This window comes from Temnothorax curvispinosus, unplaced genomic scaffold, assembly GCF_003070985.1.
Source record: "Temnothorax curvispinosus isolate PA1 unplaced genomic scaffold, ASM307098v1 QBEX01001173.1, whole genome shotgun sequence".
Taxonomy (NCBI): domain Eukaryota; kingdom Metazoa; phylum Arthropoda; class Insecta; order Hymenoptera; family Formicidae; genus Temnothorax; species Temnothorax curvispinosus.
Genome location: NW_020210953.1, coordinates 270,169 through 292,364, shown reverse-complemented (window position 1 = coordinate 292,364; position 22,196 = coordinate 270,169). Strand labels below are relative to the sequence as shown.

The 22,196-nt window shown below is 30.7% G+C and overlaps 1 protein-coding gene and 3 long non-coding RNA genes across 4 annotated transcripts; 3 read left to right on the top strand and 1 right to left on the bottom strand.

Moving 5' to 3' along the window:
* Positions 1 to 2,492: 2,492 nt before the first annotated feature.
* Positions 2,493 to 11,878, bottom strand: LOC112460923. The gene is made up of 2 exons (XR_003041497.1): positions 11,791 to 11,878; positions 2,493 to 3,582 (listed from the first exon to the last, which is right to left on the bottom strand). It is a non-coding gene; the product is annotated as an uncharacterized LOC112460923 (long non-coding RNA).
* On the top strand, positions 6,274 to 7,585 carry LOC112460912. The gene is made up of 2 exons (XR_003041495.1): positions 6,274 to 6,530; positions 7,414 to 7,585. It is a non-coding gene; the product is annotated as an uncharacterized LOC112460912 (long non-coding RNA).
* LOC112460918 lies at positions 9,091 to 9,643 on the top strand. The gene is made up of 2 exons (XR_003041496.1): positions 9,091 to 9,388; positions 9,531 to 9,643. It is a non-coding gene; the product is annotated as an uncharacterized LOC112460918 (long non-coding RNA).
* Positions 10,079 to 10,831, top strand: LOC112460892. Its single transcript, XM_025025821.1, has 2 exons — positions 10,079 to 10,235; positions 10,572 to 10,831. Exons 1-2 carry the CDS (start codon positions 10,160 to 10,162, stop codon positions 10,826 to 10,828), a joined length of 333 nt encoding a protein of 110 aa, XP_024881589.1. The 5' UTR covers positions 10,079 to 10,159; the 3' UTR covers positions 10,829 to 10,831.
* Positions 11,879 to 22,196: the final 10,318 nt, after the last annotated feature.

The window sequence follows — 22,196 nt, the reverse complement described above, 5'->3', positions numbered from 1 at the left end:
TGATTACAAGTGGATATTGTAAATGAAAGCAAATATAAATAAACTACTGTGAATGGCTAATTTCTGAGTTTTAATTTATAAAATCTGCAACTTTACGAATTGAATATAAAAAGACAAGTTTATATTGATACTTTATATATCTCAACCTTATTTCAAGTGCTTTTACCCTTAAAATTTTAGAGAAGAAGTTATTAAGTTTTACTCAGGATTGTTAAAATGAGATCTGAAAATAATATTACGTAATTTGACGTAATATCTTGACATTGATACTTCACATCTTTTAGAAATTTATCTTTTTGTATAAAATAGTAGGTTTTTGGCCCGCGCTTCGTGCGGCGGGCTCAAAACCTTTTCCTTTTTTTAGTCTTAATCCCTTCTCTAAACCCTCTTTGTTCTTACTTTTTTCTTCACAGACAATTTTTTCTCCATTTTTTATATTAAGTTTCTTCTCTTAAATTTATGTATATATATAGATATATATTTATTTTTCCCGCGCATCGCGGGAACTCCTCACTGACTCGCCATTTTTGGCTCACTTTCACTTTTTCAATTATTTTTTCTAATTCTGTATTGCGTTGCATTTTAGCACTCAAGTCAGGTAATACAACCCTTTTATTTACTCTCATTTTGATAAAAATTTATACATTGTTTTTTATTTTAAAGAAGTTTCAATTTTTCCACATCATAAATGCCTGTGTGTTTACTAATTTCCGCAAATTTGGAGATATTGGGCCATTTTTTTTTGTGTCTCGTTGGGGGAGAAAAATGCCTAATGAATATACCTTAGGGCCGGTCCCTAGGGTTATGTCGTGTTTGCACCGGCATTAACGTCCATTACTGAAAAATTAAACTCATTGTCGTCATCCTTAAAAAATTAAAAAAACTTTGAAACCGGTTTCCAAAAAATCGGTTATAAAAAATTCTACACATCATTGCCATCCCCAAAAAATTAGAAAAATTTTGGCACCGGTTTCAAGAAAATCGATCCATCAATGAAAAATTATTCATTAATGAAAGATTAAATTTATCCTAAAAAAATAAAAGAAATTTTGGCACTGGTTTCAAGAAAATCGATCTATTAATACTTATTATTTCTCGAAAAATTAGAAAAATTTTGAAACTGGTTTCCAAAAAATCGGTAACAAAAAATAATACACTTTATGGCAATCCCCGGCAAATTCTACCCCTACTTCATAAACAATTCTTTGAGATTTGGTCAATTATTTCCGGAAAAATTGGAAAAATTTCGGAACCGGTTTCCAAAAAGATCGGTAAAGAAAAATTATACACTTTATGGCACTCCCCGGGAAATACCCCTGCTTCATATACAACATATATTTACTTTAAAATTCGGTCCACTATATAACGAATGAGTAGTTTGCGGTCAGACAGACATACAGACATACAGACGTCAGGTACTTATATATATAATAACTAGTTAAGAAATTCGATTAATTCTCCTAATAAGTTTGATTTTTATTAAAAATAATTTATTTGTAACTTAAATTATTCTCATATTATTGCACGTTAGACAGAGATTATTAATTATAATTAAAACAATATTTTGTTGATATCTGATTAAATATTTATTTATTTTAATATTAATATGCGCGTGTTTTTTTATCGTATTTATTTTAGAAACAATATATTTTTTTGTCAGGTTTCAGAAATTTTTATAATTTTAAATATTATACAGTCTCAAATTATTTATATCAGAATCAAAAAGTAGGCCATTAGAATTACTGTTCCGATGCGCCTTCATCAAGAAACTAACACGGTATTAATTTCGTTTATTCGCGAAACAATACATACGGTGCGTGACAGCGTCAGACAGTGGAATAGGATGTTATCATATCCTCTTCAACTGCGTAGCTATAATTCTACGTTAAACTAATGGCAGTCTCGCAGCCATTTAATTAGAGAGAACTAAAATGTAGCAGCTATTATATAACAGAATTCTGCTATATTCGTGTATTACATTTTTTATGTCATCCAATACAGTGAAATATCTCGTCAAGAAAGAGATAACGTTGGGGAATTTAATCTTTCATAAATTATAGATCGCGACAAGAATAGCGCGAATTCGCAAAGAACGAATAAGAATTTGCGAAGTTTTTCTTGAACAATGAGTTTATGAGTTAAATATGAACTTTATAAATTACTTACATCAAGTGTCTTCTAAATCTTGTAGATCCATGTACGACGTATAAAAGAGTCTTCTGTAAATCTAAATTGATTTGTATTCTGTATATTATATATATATATATATATATATATATATAATAAGATATTATTTTATATTTTTATATTTCACAAATATCAAGCTATATCGAAATATAAAAAATTTAGATGGGTAATATTAATAAAAATTAAGTAAGTGCGTCATTCATAGTAATGAGAGTTTGATTATATAGCTAGCAGTTGTGCGAGGTAAGATATTTCTTAAATAAGACAAAAATTGTAGGTTTATTAAAGTTATACACAATATAATCTTCATTTATTTTGTATAAGTTTTATTTCTCTTCAGTAAAGATCTGCGTTGTATGTACTACCCTACTCTAATAATAACATGAGAAACGTTGAACGATAACTGACATAAATTGCGTGATAAACAAGAAAATTGATACAAGCAATTGATACTGATACATATACACATCGCTCAAATTATAATCATGTATATACTGAAATATATTATGTATATATACAAAGTAGATACATATTTATAACAATCTCTCTTTTTGCCGTGATATACTTCCGTTCTTCTGCAATCATCTATAATATTATCGATAAAAATTATAACAGAAATATTGCAAAAATATAACAATTTCAAATGTTCTTTTCTTAATTGATAATTGATACAGCGCAGTCTGAATTATCGCCACGCGCATCACTAAACGCTTACTTGCCCGTATAAAAAAGTAAAATTTACATGTTTTATCAATGTAACATCCAAGAATTATTCTTACGCTTGAGCAATAATCTTACAAGTGTGTAAGTCACAGTATACAATTCAATACATTCTACGTATTAAATAATCGCCTTCACCGTATACATATATAATCTTCATTCTTACGCTAATATTTCGCGTAAAAATCTAGATGTATAAACATAGGATGTTGCATTATTATAATCGTTACAATAATTTTTCACGCGTAACAATAATGTTTACTTAAACCTACAATGTTCAGTTAAATTATTAATTTCTTTTGAATAATGAATTCATTAGACAACATTATACGTTTGTGATGGATTAATATCTGCGTAATAAATTGCAAATATTTACGTTACACCGTTCTTAAGTACGTCATAAAAAAAAACATAATTTTAATTACGTTCTTGTTTTACCTTACGCGACTCACGCGCGATTACCTAATGTATAATAAATGACATTGCAACATATTTTCGCGGTAACGCGCGTTCTGCAATTTGCATTTATTTTACACTCTGAAATTACATGGATATTATAAATAAAGTATTCTTATGAATATATACTCATATTTATATATGTATATATACTTCATTTGTTCGATGCTGCCTTTACTATTTTGCCGCTTCTATTACTTCGCTCATCACAACAACGACCTGCAACAAAGATAATGGTTTTACATTTTTCAACAAATAAAATTAGGGGCTGTAGTTTCGCTTTATTTAAATGCGAAAAATTGCTTCGACAATTTTTTAGCTATATCTCATGCTCTTATAACAAATTCATATATTTTATGATAAATTCAAAAGAATGTTTAATTTTTTTGATCATTCGCCAGCCATGAAATAATATGTCTAAATTAAATCAGGTATCCGTTACATTTAGGCACGTAACTCTTCTTACAATGCTGCAAATATTCATATATTTCTTAAATCTGCGCGCAGCTCGTCTGACGGCCGCTGAAATTTATGGTGTATAGCTGTAAGTCAAAGAATTAGATCCAATCTGCTCATTAGACCCATATGTAAATCCTCGACAATATTTCGGCATTAAATAGGGTTAGTAAGTTTCGGCATACATTTGCGTATGAATATACATGGCTACTTAGTAAGCTTTCGTATAGTTTATGCGAAACAGGAATTAACATAATATGCCATAAATAATACGAAGCCTTCGTTACAATAAGTACGATCGTTTAATAAGCAGCATTTCCAACTTAAAAAATTTCATTCGTATTTTGGTACATATATATAATTAAGACGCGTATTCTTACGGTCGTTTCTTTAAAAATCCAAAACCGTCCTTTTGTAACAACGCGTTAAATAAGAGTAGAATGATTTGCTTCGCTCGACAAAAAATAGCGTCCCGATTAGTTTGACATCACGACGCAGGCAATGCAAGTCTTTTTTTTAGTCTACTTTAACTTCAACTCGAGAAATAATTATAGTTGGCCGACGAGCCGACCGTCGAAAAACACGCACGGCGCGCAATCTGTTCTTCAATCTCCAGCAGACGCGCGGTCGCGCGCGTGGGCATTCGTTCGCAGGACCAATGCGTTATAACTAATTAATGCCGATATATGTATAATAAACTCGGGACCGCGGGCTATCCCGTTATGTAAATTCGTCGAGCTGTAAAATAATTGAAACGCCTCTGTGCAGCGTGCGCGACGTCATACCCGTCGGCATACCGTAGCGAGGTATTGTAACTATGCACGCCCGCCCCGGTGCAGTCGATCGCGCGTGTTGCATTCGCGTGAACAAATCCTAACCGGCGTGACCTAAATTAGAAATTTACGAAGGCAACGGCGCGAATAATCGGCGCCTGTATGACAAACGACACTTTGGGCGTTTTAATTAGCGCGCGTTTCTCCTCAGCCGCATTACCGCGAAGGCGTCGCGACGAATCGTGTGCGTTGCGTGCAAACCGCGCCGCGACTTTGAGCGGAAGAAAAAAATAGAGATACACACGGTGTGGGAGCAAAGAAAGGGCAAAAAGAAGCTCTTGCCCAGCGCTCTAAATAACGCTGCTTTTTTGCGCCGACTAATTAATGAATGGTTTTATCGCCCGTGGGCGATGCGGTGCGGCGATGCGCGAACAAACGCAGGCGCGGTAATAAAGGGATTATGAAAATCATAAAAAATTCACGAAGCCCGGGTGCGAAATGATAGTCAGAACAGTCCGATATCCGGCGTATATATTACTCTGCATTTTGTACACTGACGCTGTCAAAATCGCGCTGGCGCGACGGCGCGTCACAAATTCCGTTCAAACTCGTTTTTTTTTTTTCGTACCAAAGAGATATCGAAATCAAAGTACGAATTTGGAATATATAAATAACGTTAATTGTAAACATATTTTATTGTATCTATAAGATTGTATCTGTAAGATTTAAAATTGAAACGATCACACTAAAATAATCCTTACTTTGTAATTTTATTCGACTCAACTATACAAATCATCACAAACATAATTTTTATTTATTGTGAAAGCGTTAGTACGCATTTTAGAGATCATATCTCGTACTTCTACACCTCATATTTTGATTTTAAGCCGCGAGCATTGCAAACATGAGCTTTTTGTAAAATTGGTCATTATAAACTCTTAATCAATAACGGCTTTCAATAATTATATTAAGCGTGACATGATAGAAATTTATTACAAAACGTAAATGTATAACTACAATGGCTTTAATTAATTTATCAAATAAAATGCACGATTCTATTTAGAACAATTGGAGTTATTATTCATTCAAAACGTTTGTAAATAATAGATTACGCAATGTGACGATTGATTTTTATTTGCATCTTTTAACTATGTTTTCTGCATTATGTATGACTTTGCATATAATATATTTTTATTTTTAATAATATTAAAATTTTTATTATGCATCTATATAAAATAATTGTTTATGTGAATTAAATAAATGACATAATTTTTTATATCATAGATTCATTAATTGGTTGTAAAAAAGACAAGTTTTTTATTACTTTCTTTCTCATTTCCTTGAAAAATAAAGAAATTATTGAGTAATTTAGGAACAATATAAAAAAACAGGCAATTTACAAAATAATAATATTTAAAGACTTATTTAAAAAAAATTTTTTTATAACAACACGTTTTTCATAAAGGATTATTATATATGTATATGTATGTATGTATCTCTATATTATATATATGTACATAATAAAAATTATATTACAGATATTTTAATATTATATTACAGTTTTATATTTATGTACAATCGTGATGTTCTTGTCATATATATTTATTCTTCACTCAAATTATTTATGACTGTAACAGTATAAAAGAAAATTTTCACGCAAAATGTCATAAGTTAAAAATTATTTTATAACCGTGATCATTTTCTGCGACATATTTCAGATTTGATTCTTGGTTTAATTTCCAGAAACTTTTCAAAAACATGGAAAAAAATCGTACAAACATATTTTCTTTATATTTGATGATCACTTTTTTACTAATATCAACTTTTATCATGATGGTGGTCACTGAATCAAGCGTCATAAATGTTCCGATTCAATGTCCTCCTGACCAAGTACAAGTTGGTCAAAAATGCAAAAGACAATACTGAATTTAAAGACAGGTATAATTTGTTTAACATATATTTTGAGAACTACTTTGTTATACATTTTTTAACTATAATCTTTTTCTTATTTTTATCTTTTAATGATACAACTGATCGTTATTTCTATTGGTTTGACTGTGCCTCATATAATTAACGTGTTAATTTTGATAATTGTGAGAAATGTAATATTATACATCTAGTAATAAACTTAAATATGTAATTCTCCAATTTGTCAAATTATCAAAACTAGTATACGTATGTTTGTCTAAAATACACATATAGACATATACAAAGGTTGTTCTTATAAAACATTTAAATGTTACATTAATTTCTATAATAAATTAAATATTAAATTACAAAAAAAAATTTAATATTATAATATGACAACAAATTATATTAACATCAATTTTTGGTTTGCAAGAAAATCTGACAGTAATACAATTGCAGTATATATTTGAGAAACAGTAGAGAAAATTATATAAGCAAAGAATAAATTAACAGACAAAAATAAACTATTATGCAAATATTATTGAGTTTTGATTTTAGACTCATAATTTCATTATGCGCATATAAAGAGAATCATTGACACGTTTTTCTGATATCTATATACATGTGGTCATCTTTAAAATTGTAAAGAAGAAGCCATTAACTTACTCAGGACTATTGGATGATATTTTAAGCTTTTAATAAATTTATTTATGTAATTTGTTAAATATTAATTTAATTTGTTGAATTACAATAACTGATTTATTATTCTAATGTTATAATACTTATAATAAAAGTTCTATGGTAAATTAATTATTAAAATCCGAAAAAACAAAAACTTTAACATAATAATATGATAGTGTGCATCAATTATATTAACATCAACTTTTGACTTGCAGTTACAGAGGACTTGCAGTTACAGAGGACTTGCAGTCACGACGATGAGATTGCAGTTTATATTTGGAAAACAATAGAAATGATTACAAATGGATATTGAAAGCAAATATAAATAAACTACTGTAAATGGATAATTTCTGAGTTTTGATTTATAAAGTCTGCAGCTTCATGAATTAAATATAAAAAGACAAGTTTATTGATACTTTATATAACCTTATCTCAAGTACTTTTACCCTTAAAATTTTAAAGAAGAAGTTATTAAGTTTTATTCAGGATTGTTAAAGTGAGTTTGACGTAATATCTTGACATTGATACTTCACGTCTTTTAGTTTATATAAAATATAATAATAAACATAAAAGAAATAAAAGCTAACATAAAAATAGCATGTAGCAATTTAAAAAGAGAACTTATTGATTATCTTCAAGAAAACGATTTTCAATAAAATAATATATGTTTTATGTTTAATAAAAGAATAATAATACGCATTCCGATAAAAAAACAAAACTATAATATTTTATTATTTACAACATAATTTTTATGACATGCACATCACGTTTACTATATATGCATTTATACTTGCAAATGTGATTTACAATTGCTAACGAAATAAAACGACATTTCCACGCAAAATGCAACATATTATTATAAAATTTAATTTTTATTTATGATTATTCTGCAGCATTATTATATATTTTTACAAGATTTGTTGCTGATGCTTCAATCACCAGCAAAACGCTATCTGTAAACATTAAAAATAATCATCCATATTCACATTCATTACATATGTGTGTGTTGGTTATTCCTTTATTAATATCAACTTTATCACGTGGTAGACACTAAATTAGAACTTAGACGAGTCGAATTGATGAGGTGTTAAAAGAAGATATAAAGTTCTCAATATAATATTATGCAACATTTTTTAAATATTTATGGATATATTTATTCGTTTATCAGCTACAAAAAATTAATGCTTTTAGATTCATAATTAAACATAAAAAAAACAAATTTATTATTTTCTAACTTTTTAAAAGTTCAAAGAAATTTAATTTTTGTGGAACATGCAACATATTAAAATTTGGTTTACATTTATTTAATAAATATATATAAAAAGACAAACTTATTTTTCTTTCCCCACTGTTATCTTCAGTTTTTACTGAAGATTAATTTTTTAAGAAAGTGTTAAATTGTAAGATTAATAAAGTGATATGAAAAATATAACTTACAAGACATATGATTATGTTTTAAATTTATTTAATCTTTTTATATACTTTTATTAAAAAATAGTAATATAAAAAATTGACGCATGAAAATTGCATTCAGGCATAAAAAAATTCATTGCTTCTAGAACTGAAGAGAGAAAGAGAGAGAGAGAGAGAGAGAGAGAGAGAGAGAGAGAGAGAGAGAGAGAGAGAGAAAGAGAGAGAGAGAGAGAGAGAGAGAGAGAAGAAGGAGGACAAAAAAGAGAAAAAAATAAATATCAATAAAAGGATACATATATTTTGTATTTAATAAAAAAGACAATAAAAAGATAACATAATACATGCATCAAAAGATAACTATAATATACCTTGTAACATAACTTTTATAACATTTGCGTCACGTTTGTAGCATACATTGCTCTTGATATCATTTATGATTGCAAACAGTATAAAAGAAGATTCTTGCGCAGAACGCCACATAATTGAAGTAATTTCATTGTGTGCAGCGTAATAATTCTCTCTTCTCTCCTCTCTAGGGTGAATTTAAATCATTTCTTTCCACAAGACTTTTTAAATTTTATTGTTGCTTCTATCACTAGAGTAACGAATTTTTTGAAACATGCAAGATATCCGTTTCAACAAACTGTACATTTTACCTCTGCTCATTACGTTTTTATTAACATTTATCTCAATGACGATTACTGAAGCAACTCTCATTCAACCAAAGTGTCCCATAGAGTCAAAATGGGATTCGATTGCTAATCGCTGCCGATTGTTAATCTAAAATTAAACAGGTACAATTTATTTGCAATATGTTTTAAAATATTTACACATTTCTTGCCAGTTATGAATTAATAATTAACTACAAAATAAAAAATTTAATAATAATATGATAGTAATTACCAATTAGGTTAATTATCAATTTTTGGTTTGCAGTTACATGGATATCTGAAAATGCGGTTGCACTTCATACGTTCGTCTAAACAACAATTATAAGTAAATTGTAAAGAAATAATGAAAAATAAACTATTGTAAATTATGTGTGTGTACATGATAGTATTATATTAATTTAAACCTGTATTTTCATTGTTTAATTAAAAATGAATAAGTATATTTTTCCTTTCTCTTGTTAAGTTTTATCTTCAAGAAGGTTAAAAGAACAAAAGCTGTTCTTTTTAACTAGTAAAATTATTATTAAAAATTATTAAAACTATATAAAAAAAACAGACAGTTTATTTTATATCTAATAATATCTGATAAATGTTAAGGGAAAAAAGACAAATCCTTTAGTTATTTCTAAAGATGCTTATCAGTATCATTTTTATCAAATTCACTATCAATTTAATTATGTATACTATTTTTAGAGAAAAGAAACGCATTCATCCTTGACACTTGTGATTTATAATTACCATCAAAATTAAAAGAAATTTCCAGCGGGATTTCTAAGGAAGAGAGAGAGAGAGAGAGAGAGAGAGAGAGAGAGAGAGAAATATAACATATACTATTTACTTATTATATTCATATGTGATTATTCTGCCAGATTATTATATACTCAGATAACATACATGTCTAAAAGATGCCTTTACGATATCTTTTATGCATGCGTGCTGCCTGAGTATTTACTGCTGCTTGAGTTTTGTTGTAAGTTATATGCTATTTTTTAATAATAAAAGTAATAATAATAGATAATAAAATATAATAATAAAAATAACGCATAAAGAATTAACGATTAAAGTAGGATATTAAAATATTTACACTTTTTCGAGAAGTGTTGAGAACAAAAATATATTTTATATTACTAGATTAGATACTAAGAAAGTACTGTATACAATACACTTTTATGTAAGGATTTGATATCTTTTACTATACATACGCATCACGTTTGTCACGTACATTTATGATTGGCACGTGTTTATGACCGAAAACGATATAAAATAGAAAATTCCTGTGCAAGACGCTACATATTACAAACAACAGTTTCAGTTTCTTATTCCGATATAAATTGCAAAGCTTTGGATTTGATTTCTGCTTCTGTTTCGAGCAAAATGCATTTCAAACACATGAAGAATAGCTGCGGTATCTTCACTGCATACTTGATAGTTGCTGTTCTATTAATATCAACCTTTGTCATAATGGTAATTGCTGAACCAAATGTCATACAAGTTCCATTGAAGGATTGTCCTGCTGGTCAACTAAGAAATGCCAAACTGGAATGTACTGAAATCTGGGAATAATCTTGTAAGTATAATATTTTTTTGCAATATATTTTTAATTACCCAAATCTATTTCAAACTTGTCTGAATTAGCCATTAAGATGTAAATTTTAACATGTGACAACAATGAGGATAAAAGTTTTTAGTTTACAATTACACGTCCAAGTAAACTAGAATGTGATTCCAGTTTTAGCTGTTTATTCAAGAAACGAGTTTATTCAAGAAACGGTTTTGGCTAACCATTTATCAAAGAAATTTACACGAATAAAAGATTAACTATTATAAATGCACATACATTATTGAATTTTAATTTCAAATCTCTAATTTTATTGACCAAATATAAAAACATAAATTTACTTATCTTTTCTTCACTTTTATGTTTAGAAACATTTATGAAAGTGTTAAGTTCTTGGAATTATATTAATAAAATGATAAAAATAAAAGATGTGATTTGCTTACATACATAAAAATACAATGATAAGTCTTTTCTGAAATTCTTATACAGAAAATAATAATAATAATAAAAGTAAAACATAAATAATCGACATGTTTCGAAAGAATTTATCAATTTTTCATTCATTCATTCATAGAGAAAAATATTAATTTTATATTTAATAAAATAAACTAAAATGCATACATTTTATGAAAACAAAACTTTAATATTTAGTACATGTAACACAACTTTTATCACAGCATGCGTCGTATTTTTTGTATGCATTCACCCGTGATATTGTTTTTTAAAATATCTAGGCATTCAAAGTATTTACTTACTGGAAAAATCAAAATATATTTTTTGTCTTAAAAGAAGCAAAAATCATAATTTTTTATAATAGAATTGTAATATTTGGTGCTTGAGAGATTTCCGTATAAAAATTGATATTTTTTGTTATTATTTCTTTTTTTTACATATTACATCTTTTTGATTAGGCTTCTTTTTAAAAGTGCACCTTATTGTTCAGAAGTAAAGTGGAATAATCAATTACCTGTTTTCAGCAATGATCTCTTTGCTAGTCGGTTGCACTGTCAGATTCGCATCAACTTCATCCTATCTGTTCCTCGTGATACAAGGTGCGCAGATGTATGCTAGGACCATACCGCTGCCTAAGATCAAAGCGATCATAGCCAAAGTCGTCCATGTGGCCGAGCCTGAGGTGATACGAGTCGGTACCAGTTTTTTCATCGCAGGCAACTCGGCGACCTCCTTAGTCGTCAAGCCCCACCTCCTGGCTTTGGCGATTAGTGATCTGAGACGCCGCGACGCCTTCTCGCAGGACCTCTTTGACGTCCGCTTAGATAAGCCGTCTAAACAGTTCCCGAAGTGTCCCATAATATCGCGACGTGTCTCATTCTTAAGTCAATCCAAGCGCTGCGGCAAGTTCCGAACATCGACCGAAATTATCCCAGAAAATTTCCAAAATCGAGCAGTGGACGCATAAAACCGACGTATGAGTCTTGTCTCTTTTGCCTAATGCTACATCATGTGATTTGCACCATTTTCGAGTCGAGGGAGATATTATATCTTCCGAAATTTGACCAGCCCTCCCGATTTACGCCGTGCTCCGGCTCGAAAAGAAACGGATTTCTTCTGATAAATTAGCATTGTATAGTGACTGGTGATGCGATGTTTATTCTGACAGATTTTACTGATCATTATGGGAATTTTTGTGCTGTTGTTTCTGGCATAATTATTCCGACGATGCAATTGTCTTTGGTACGTTGGTCACTGTGACTAAATGAGAGCGTTAATCATCAGCGTATATCGTAGAAGAGTCTCCTTTATAAATGTGCAGCATAAATATAAATTTAGCAGCTTGCGTAGCTCCGTTTTCCAACATTCTTATAACACGTATTCTTTATGTGAGACAATGCGGCCCAAATGATTATCTAGAATGTAAAAAGTATAAGTCAGTACAATAATCTAAAAATAAATAACGAAATATACAACATATTTATGAATTTAACGAAAAATTTATGAATTTGACGGAAAATTTAGGTAAAATTATTTACGATATTAAATCTATGTTGAAGTAAGATTTAAGTGGAGTAAGATTTAAGTTAGCGTTGATCACACACACACACACACACACACACACAATGCGCTCTTTTTACAGAATTATTTTTTTTTATATATGAACCGTGCCATGCTTCAGATTTTGTTTCGCGTTTTTTGCTGTACTGGTGCTACTCATTGTCAGATTGTATCTCTTCTCGTTGTACGTACTCTCGCTCAGTAAGTCTATAATAAATACGTTGTCTTGTATTGCGTATAATAAGTGTGTGTGTGTGTGTGTGTGTGTGTGTGCGCTCTCTTTGAATCCCAACCCAACAATCTAAAAATATTATGCAAATTAATGAGCAAAATTTTCTACTTTACATCTCGAACAAATAAACAAAATTAATTAAAAATTCCGATAAATGTTTAAACTCTTCTAAAATCCGTGCAAATATTATTGTAGTACATACGAAATAAATTATTATTTTATAATTTTGTATAAAGGATTTCTGTACATAAAAATTCTACGGAATGGTATTCATTACGCCGCGCTGCTGTGCGCGCAAATACTCCATCATTCTCTCGCGTCTTTTTGCGCAGTTGAGTAACATAGCCATTAATTTACACGTCGATCCAAACCAATCGGCGAGTCGATGAAACCCGGACCGCTTTTAATTCTCTTTTGCACGACCGGGCTCGGGGAAATTGTAATTGCCCGACTTCATGAATAATGCAGCACTAATCGAAGGAAGGAGAGCTCGATTCGCCTTTCGCGAAGAAAGAAGATGAGAGTGAGGCTGGTAAAAAGTTCCCGATCCACCGGAGGCCGTATGCCGCGGAAGCGAATTAAGTTCCGTCTTCAAAGTCGGTCGCCATCGAAAGGATTACATTGCCCTGTCGTCGTCACGGAGACCGTCACCGCGGAATCGTCGCGAATTATGTTACGTAAGCGAGCCTTTCCCACCGGGCGCTCTTTTCTCGCGTCGGTGACTTTGAATTACGTGTGACGATCGGCTAACTTTAAATTATATTTATGCCCAATTCACCGGGACGCGCGTGTTTACCGCTACGGCAACTGAGAATTTACGAGCAACGACGAGACGGGTTCATCTATTTTCCGGTGTTTACGTGCCGAGTGTATCGGTGTTACTCTCGCTGACGTATGGAAGCTAGTTCTCCGGATAACTTTGTCTCGCTCGACGTTGACTTCGACTCCTTAAAACTCGGCGCGTACCTGAGTTACGTGAAAACGGCTAGAAACGACTAACTATATTATTGTCATATATTTTTAGCAAAGCGAGGAAGAAGATATTTTTGAAAGAAAATTTTATTGATCATTTTTTTATATTACGTACATATTGATTAATTTTTTTTTATTAATCTGTAAAAGAGAAATTTGAGTGGGCAACATTTTAACTTTTATCCTTTGCATCAAACTTGTAAAATTCACAACAAGAGGTAAAACGAATATTTTATCTTCCTTTTATATTATTTTATTTTTTAATAAATTAATATAATATTATGATCTTGTTTATGATGAAAGAGCAAGCTGAAAAATTCAACATTTATCAATCATTTATCTGTGATTGCAAATTTTATCAGACTTTCTTTTGGTAAAACGACAGAAAACTTTTATGCCTTCGAATATCTTTATTGTAAACAATATTGTATTAATATAACTTCAATTTTGAACTTCTTTTCCCATAATATTTCTGAAAAACAATTCCGCGCTTTTTTCCGAGAAACGCGTCGTACGCGTACGAGAACCAAGAGGAATGCACGATAAACTACGCGCTTTCTGTTACAGGTAAGACAATTTCGCCAGCTTCCGCAATGAGACGTTATTCGAGACCATTATGCCACGGAAAAGTGGACTAAGTACAATCTGCGCTAATACAGCGCGCGACTCATTCTCGTTTGGCTCGGGCAACAGACCCTGAACTATATTTACACGCCATTTGTCTAAAGATCAGTTCATGACCTGGAAATAATATCGTCTACGTCATATCAGAAGCTTATAGCAATTTTGCTCGACACTCGAACTATTAATAAACTTCCATTGGTTCGTATCAGTTTCTTATAGGTATTACAAGTTTCTTATATTAGCGTATAGGATATTTCGGAACTATAGGTCATGAGAAAACTTTCTAATAGAACTCGCAAAAACAATCTTGTAAACATACGTCCGCGAACTAACCATCAGTCGGAATATTCAGCTTTTTATTTTGTAAGCTAAGCTTCTTCGTGTGGTTATACGTGTCATAAAATCACTCATATTTCGATAATTTCAAATATCAGCTTATGTTTGCCTATATGTTTATTAAGATTCTTTGTGTTTTCATCAATTTTATTAACTAGTTATATCATGATAATTTGAAAACACTATGTACATATACAATATTATATAAGCCCCGATTGTCATTTTATATATCAGAATTATTTCTAACGATATATATGCAGAACGTATTTATACAACCACGTTTTTCTATCAAAAATACAATGTAGAACAAAACTATATTTTAAACTGAATATTAAATTTTTCAAAATTATATAATCAATTTTTTTTTAGTCATGGATTATTAAAAACTTGAGAAATCTTCTTTCTAGAACAAATCAATTTAAAACATTTGTTTATTTTTTAATTCTGTTCTTTTTCTAAGCAAATTTATAGTTATTGTTATTATAATCTTGTTTGGATATTATTGTTATTTATAACAAATTTATATAAAACTTTACTTATGTATTTTAATGTGCACTTAATATTTTGAATACATTCAACCTGATTCTTATTTATGTCAACAGGTCTCGTCATGATTGCATAATGCAGGTTATTGAATAAAGCTTTCGAAAAGATATGTGCACTGTAAAGTTAGATTGTTTCGAGAATCTTAACAATAACAATCGGAATTAACTATCCTTTCGTCTGTTTTGCATAAATTAAAGGAACATAAAGAAGATAATAAGCCAGCTTACAAAAATTTTGTATGAAAAACATACATTTTTAATTATTGTATTAATATATTACATAACTTGCTTTTTTATTATAATAAAGAGATAAATCAATTTATTGTATCTGTTAAACAATAATCTGGTTGCAGCAAATCTTCAAAATTACTGTAAGTAATGAAAAATAAATATTTTCCAATCAAAAATTATTTCAATAATTTTATTTAAAATATTTCTCATATTAAATCTCATTCTACGATTCTTGTATAAATATACCAAACTAAAAATATAACAATATTTTAATAAATAAATGACAAAGTAGGAATTTTTAAATAATAATTATTTGTATAATTTATTTCTTTGATAAATAATTATCAAATTTTTTAAAGAAAAAATTTATATGAATTTGCTATTATTAACATACCTTGTTCTGACATTTATAGCAATTTATTTGTCAGCAACTGTCACTGACAAATACCTATTTGTCACAGATACAGTCAGATATCCATGTCAATCAGCATATAATCATAGTGCGTGCTCTTTATCAATTTGCCAATTTCTCGTACACACGATTATCATACAATAAATCTATTTAAATCACATATTGATTTAATTATTAGATAGATATTTAATCAGTATAGCTTGGGTAAATTAAACAAATAAAAAATAAGAAAAACAGTAAAAGAAAAAAAATTCCCTTTTCAATTTGACAAAATCCATATCTGTTCAACTATAAAATCGCGTTCATCTCAGTCACGATTCAGCTTTTCGCATAAAAGGTATATAAAAAAAAGATCTTCGATTGTCCTCCGATTTCTGTGCGAAATACTGTCAAGAAGTATTACGTGCCGTTTCGTAGCCACGTGACACGAGTTTTCGCGTGCGAACGCTGTATGTCGCGTCTCCGACGGACGTCGCGGCGCTTACTGCCGGGGCGTCGAATATCCACGACCCTTTATGCGGCAGAACCACCCCCGATCACCCCCGAACACCCTTCCGCCGGTCTTCCTCGACCCAGCGGCGACGCGGTGCGAGACTATCGAGAGACTGTACGTACGACAGATCTTAACGCAGCTATATTTGCAGAACCCGATATCCTGTGTTGGCAAAGCCGAAATTAAAGCCGATATTAATCCTTTGACCGTCTCCTCGCTACTCTTTACGGTCACCGACTTACGGACTTACAATTAGAAGATATATTTTAGATATTGAACCTAACGCTATTCATCTAATATCACTGTCTCGTTTCTTTGCTTTAAAAAAATATTATTGTATCTAATTTTATTTAACTTTAAGTATTATTGTATACAATTTTATTTTATATATTATAGAAATAATACTTATCTTAGAAATTTTATAGAAATATATTGAACCTTGTGCGAAACATTTTATTTTAAAGAATAATTATTAATCATTTTTGTATCTGAGGACAACATGTTTTAATAAAAATATTTATAATAATATAAAAAAACTATGAAGTTGTTAAATATACATACACAATATTCATTATATATAAATATACATAAATATTGCTTACATATGTTAAATCTTACATTTATTTGTATTTATTTTACCATTATTTTAATTTTCTTATATAGGACCTACGATTCTCTCCTCATAACAAAACGCGCCGTAATGGAATGGACACGTAAAACTAATTGCGTTGTAAATTATTATCTTGTGTAAACCGAAATAATTACATACATATTTGTACTCTGTTGGACTGCGCGTTCACTCATTTAATGCAATTTTAACGAGATTCTATCAGTTCGCGTCGGCCTGTCGCATACGCAATATCGTTAATGGTAGTCGGCGGAATTGTATGGAATTACACATCATCACCGCGATCATTTTGTTTCTCCAATCAATTCCGCTGCCCCCGAATATAATCTTGCGTTCTCCATACAGTTATGCAAGACCCGTATTAATCAAACAAATTTGTATCGCACTATACGATTGTAACGAGCGCGTATCGCTCGTTAGTAATTAGCCGCTCGTACCTAATTATTTGCTCGCAGAGCTCTCTCAGCGAATTTGCTACGGAATAATGCTCGCTTTCCTACTCCTGCCTCTCTACTCCTCTACCTTGTTATATTTTCTCTAGAAATATCATTCTAAATTCGTCTGTTCAATGCTGCTCGCTCAAAACAACGAAATGTACAGAAAATAATATGAAATACACGAAGAACAGTTATTTATCATTTTAATTTAATTTTTTTCCAGTCTAAATTTTATGTATTATTTCAAATACATTTTGCACTACTAATTAAAAGTTTCTGTATGAATCATGAATATTCTGTATTGTCAGTCTTTATGAATCATAATGACCAAATAAAACCACCGTAAACCAGAAAGTAATAAGATACTCAAAGACACGTTTTTCTGTGCTGTCGAGAACATAAGACTTTTACCGTCTTTCTAAGCGTAGATGAGCTCCAGACGAAGCTTTGGCCGAGATCTGCGTATCCGCGCGTAGAGAGAATTCCATTCTCTCTCTCTCTCTCTCTCTCTTTCTCTCTCTCTCTCTCTCTCTCTCTCTCTCTCTCTCTCTCGTTAATGAGAGAGAATGGAATTACCTGACGCTACTTGTTGCCATGAACCAAAGCCAAAAGCACCTGTTCTGTTACGCATGACAGAACAAAGCCTCCCACCTGCTCGTAACATCGTCGTGATCACTGAAGAACGATGCAGTATATCTCCCAAGAAACGCGCTGGCGTGCGCAGTCAAATGAAAACGGTAACGAAAACATGTGACAGAATATATCGTTTCACTAGCGAGAAATAGTGGGAAATGATTTTGAAATTAAATGGCAGAATATATATGATCAATTAAACTAAAGCTTAATTAGCAGAATATATTTTAATAAGATTTTATGGAAGAGAATATAATAAATATAATAAATATAAAAACAACCAAAATAAATAATAATAATTGAATTTATAATACAGTTACATTATGACTTTCCTATTTTGAGCCTGTAATTTTAATAAACAAATGGACACTACAAAAGATATAAAAGAAGATCTTTGTGATCTAAGTGATTCTTCTGCAGTAACATTACTTTCTTTTAAATTCTGGATTTAATTTCTGCTCCAACAGTGCGTTCTAGATGAGAAACATGGAGAATAACCGTATCGGCACGTTTTTCGTTACTGTTTTATTAATATCAACTTTTGTCACGATGGCGGTCTCTGAAACATATCACTCACATCCTTCGAAGGAATATGCTACTTGGAAATAAACTGACTTGAAAGAAACGTACAATTGGTTTAACAATTTGTTTAATTCTGATAAATACTTTTTATAAACATGTTCTGCTTTTCATTAAAATTTTTTTATATTATATCTTTGTGGCACAAATAATTATTTCTTTAATTAATTTAATTGTGCATCAAATAAGTTTGTATTAACTTTGACAAAAGAGAAAATATACATATTTAATTTAAATATTCATATATATTTATGTTTTTAATAATTAATATACAATTCCGCTATTATTAAATTGCTAAAAATAGTACAAATTTATTTAATATATGTATACATATTATATGTATAAAAAATTGTGCAAAACATTTTAACATAATATTAAATTCCATGTAAAATTAATCATTAAATTACAAAAAATAAAAATTTTAATATAATAACATGATACTAGTTATCATATGATGTCAATATTTAAAATTAATATTTTTTTTGCGAATACAGGAGGATCTAACAGTAATGCTGCTGTTTATATGTGGAGATGCTTTCAAGGGAATATTGTAAATGAGCAACTAAAAATAAACTATTATAAATACATATATCAGTCTTGACTTTTTAAGTCTTCAATTTCATAGATCATATTTAAAAAGATAAGTTTATCAATTTTTCTTCAATAAATGTTTCGGATGTTTCATCTTACACCCACTTTCATCTTCAAGTTCTTTGGAAATGTTACTTTTCTTTAAATGTTCCGACTACTTTCTTTTCTCTTCTTTCTTCTTTTTTTTTCTACAAGTAATCACCTTTTATTTTTTGTAGAGACACGTAAAACAATCTTCAAGACATTGAGCTCGTATTTTAGAATTGTAAACAGTTAAGCTTTCAAACAACTTCTTGCAAACTACGATTGTCCAGTGCAATTACGTTGCGCGGGACGATCGTCGTGGTGAACTTATTACGGCAATTGAAATCTTGAAGATGGAGGACTTCGGATACTCCTTTCCCGGCGAGAGAATTCCAGAGCAGTAATATTCGCTCTATCGCGATATTTGGGCACGAAAAGTACCTTCTCTATCGAAAGAACATATCGTTGCAGTCGCAGACACAATGTATAAGCGCATCACCCAGTAGGATCTCCGTAGGTCCGAGTAGAGAGCATCTCAGGATGCTCCCGGTCGCGTTTACTACTTGTGTAAATCTCGCTTTTACGGTCGCCGTAAACTCACCTCGATCCTCAGAATATGTGCGGCCCGAGTCGTCTTTAAGACCGCGGATCTTGGACACGGCATCGACGTTCGAGAGGTCAGTCGATTCGGGATTGTCCGAGGAACGTATAATTTTGTGAGACACTTCGGGGTTTAATGGCAATAGTGCAAATAGCCGTCACCAAATAAATTCCGCGATTTACGCGAATGGAGTCGGCCGGAATAAAATGTGCGAAATGCATGACTCCATTGGGAAGAGGGTTGGCGAAAATCTGTTATTTTATTCTTTTATTATTTCCGTTAATCAAAAATCACAAAAATATAAAGTGACACAATTGCAGCAACAATCTCGATTAAGTAAGTCTGGATCAATAATCGTAATTTTTCTCCTCTCCGAGATCATAATCTTATCAATGACAGGAATAAATTAAAAAAGAATAATTTCTCTAAAGTTAATTCCGAACGACATGCTTCTGAGAAAGTTCTGAGAAAGTTCCTGGAGACATCCATCATGCGTGACTTTATTTTCAATACGATTGATTAGCATTCGAGCACAAGAGAAAAATGAGTGAAATATAGTTCAATCTTGAAAAATATATAACATTGAAGACTATTATTTCGAAATTGCGGCCGTAGAGAGAGTAAGGACATATCATTTATCATCCGCCAAGCATTGATTTTCCGTTTGCGTATAAATAAACCATACAGTAGTGTTTGTGGAAAATTGCAGAGTTATATAAGGACAATGTCTTTTCTAATGCACGTAATAAATGAACTGACATACTTTTCATAATAAACACTTCATAAATTATCGTGTTATAAACGGTATAATTTCAAAGTATATTTTTTGTAATATATGCAATTACCTGTGGAAAACTTGAAAAATATATTAAATTTCTATTTGTTATGAAAATTTTTAATTATCAGCTTGAATAAGCTTAATAGTAAAATATATATAAATTAATTTCACAACGATAATTATATTATATCAGCAAATATTACGGAATTCATTATATGTATTTTTTAAGTTCGATAATAATAGTTATATGTATACAGCTCATATATTTGAAAATTTGACGGAGATTTCTAACAAATTGGCAAACATTTCTTGAGACAATGCAAAAGTAAAAGATGTATGACTCGTAGTATTTATAACTTTCGCAATTAAGAGATTAAATGCTGCTTTCTCAAAAGTTATCTCGTTAGCATGACTGTCCATGGGCAGAAGAGTATTGCAAAAAGTTCACGAGCGGCAGAGTTCGTTGCTGATATTTTTCATCGTTTCAATTCACAACGAAAGTTCATACAGCCGAATAATATACCTAAGACGCACGCAATATTACAATATAGAGAGTTTTCATAAAAACTTAAAATAGCGCAGCTCTAAAACTTCCACTAAATACAGTATTTTCCGATAATACCGGACATTAAGTACATAATTTAATGATCGCAAGTTACTTCAATTGCGTTGCTTCTTCATAGCTGCAGCAGTCTGATAAAAGTAAGTAAGTTATTAATTGTAGCGTATTATTGATTTATAAATTTTTTAATTTATTTAAAATGTGTTTATTTATAATTTATAATAAGTTATAATTTTAGTATTATCCAATATTTTATGTATTTTGCGCTTAAATATTAATATAGTCTATTCGAGGATGACATTTTTTTACTCAATACCAGCAACGGAATCACGTCGTCAATAATTGTATTATAACAGTGTGACAATTGCAAGAGGAAATTATCGATAATATAATCCATGTAAGAGTGGGAATTATATAAGAACAGGTGTGAACGCGTGTCTTTGGAAAATGGATGGAAGAAAAAGGTGGAAGAAGAGAGGAAAGCATGATGAAGTGTAATTACGTGCGGAGCAGTGAGTCCAATCAGACGGCCGAGCAAACAGAAGAAAATTTCTTCGAGAGGGCCGCAAGAGAGTGTGCGAATCGGAACGAATTTCTGATTCGGGCTTCAGCGAGATGAAAAGCGCGACTTTCGGGTTGTTTATTAACGGTACCTTTTTTTTACATGTTATGGATCAATGCA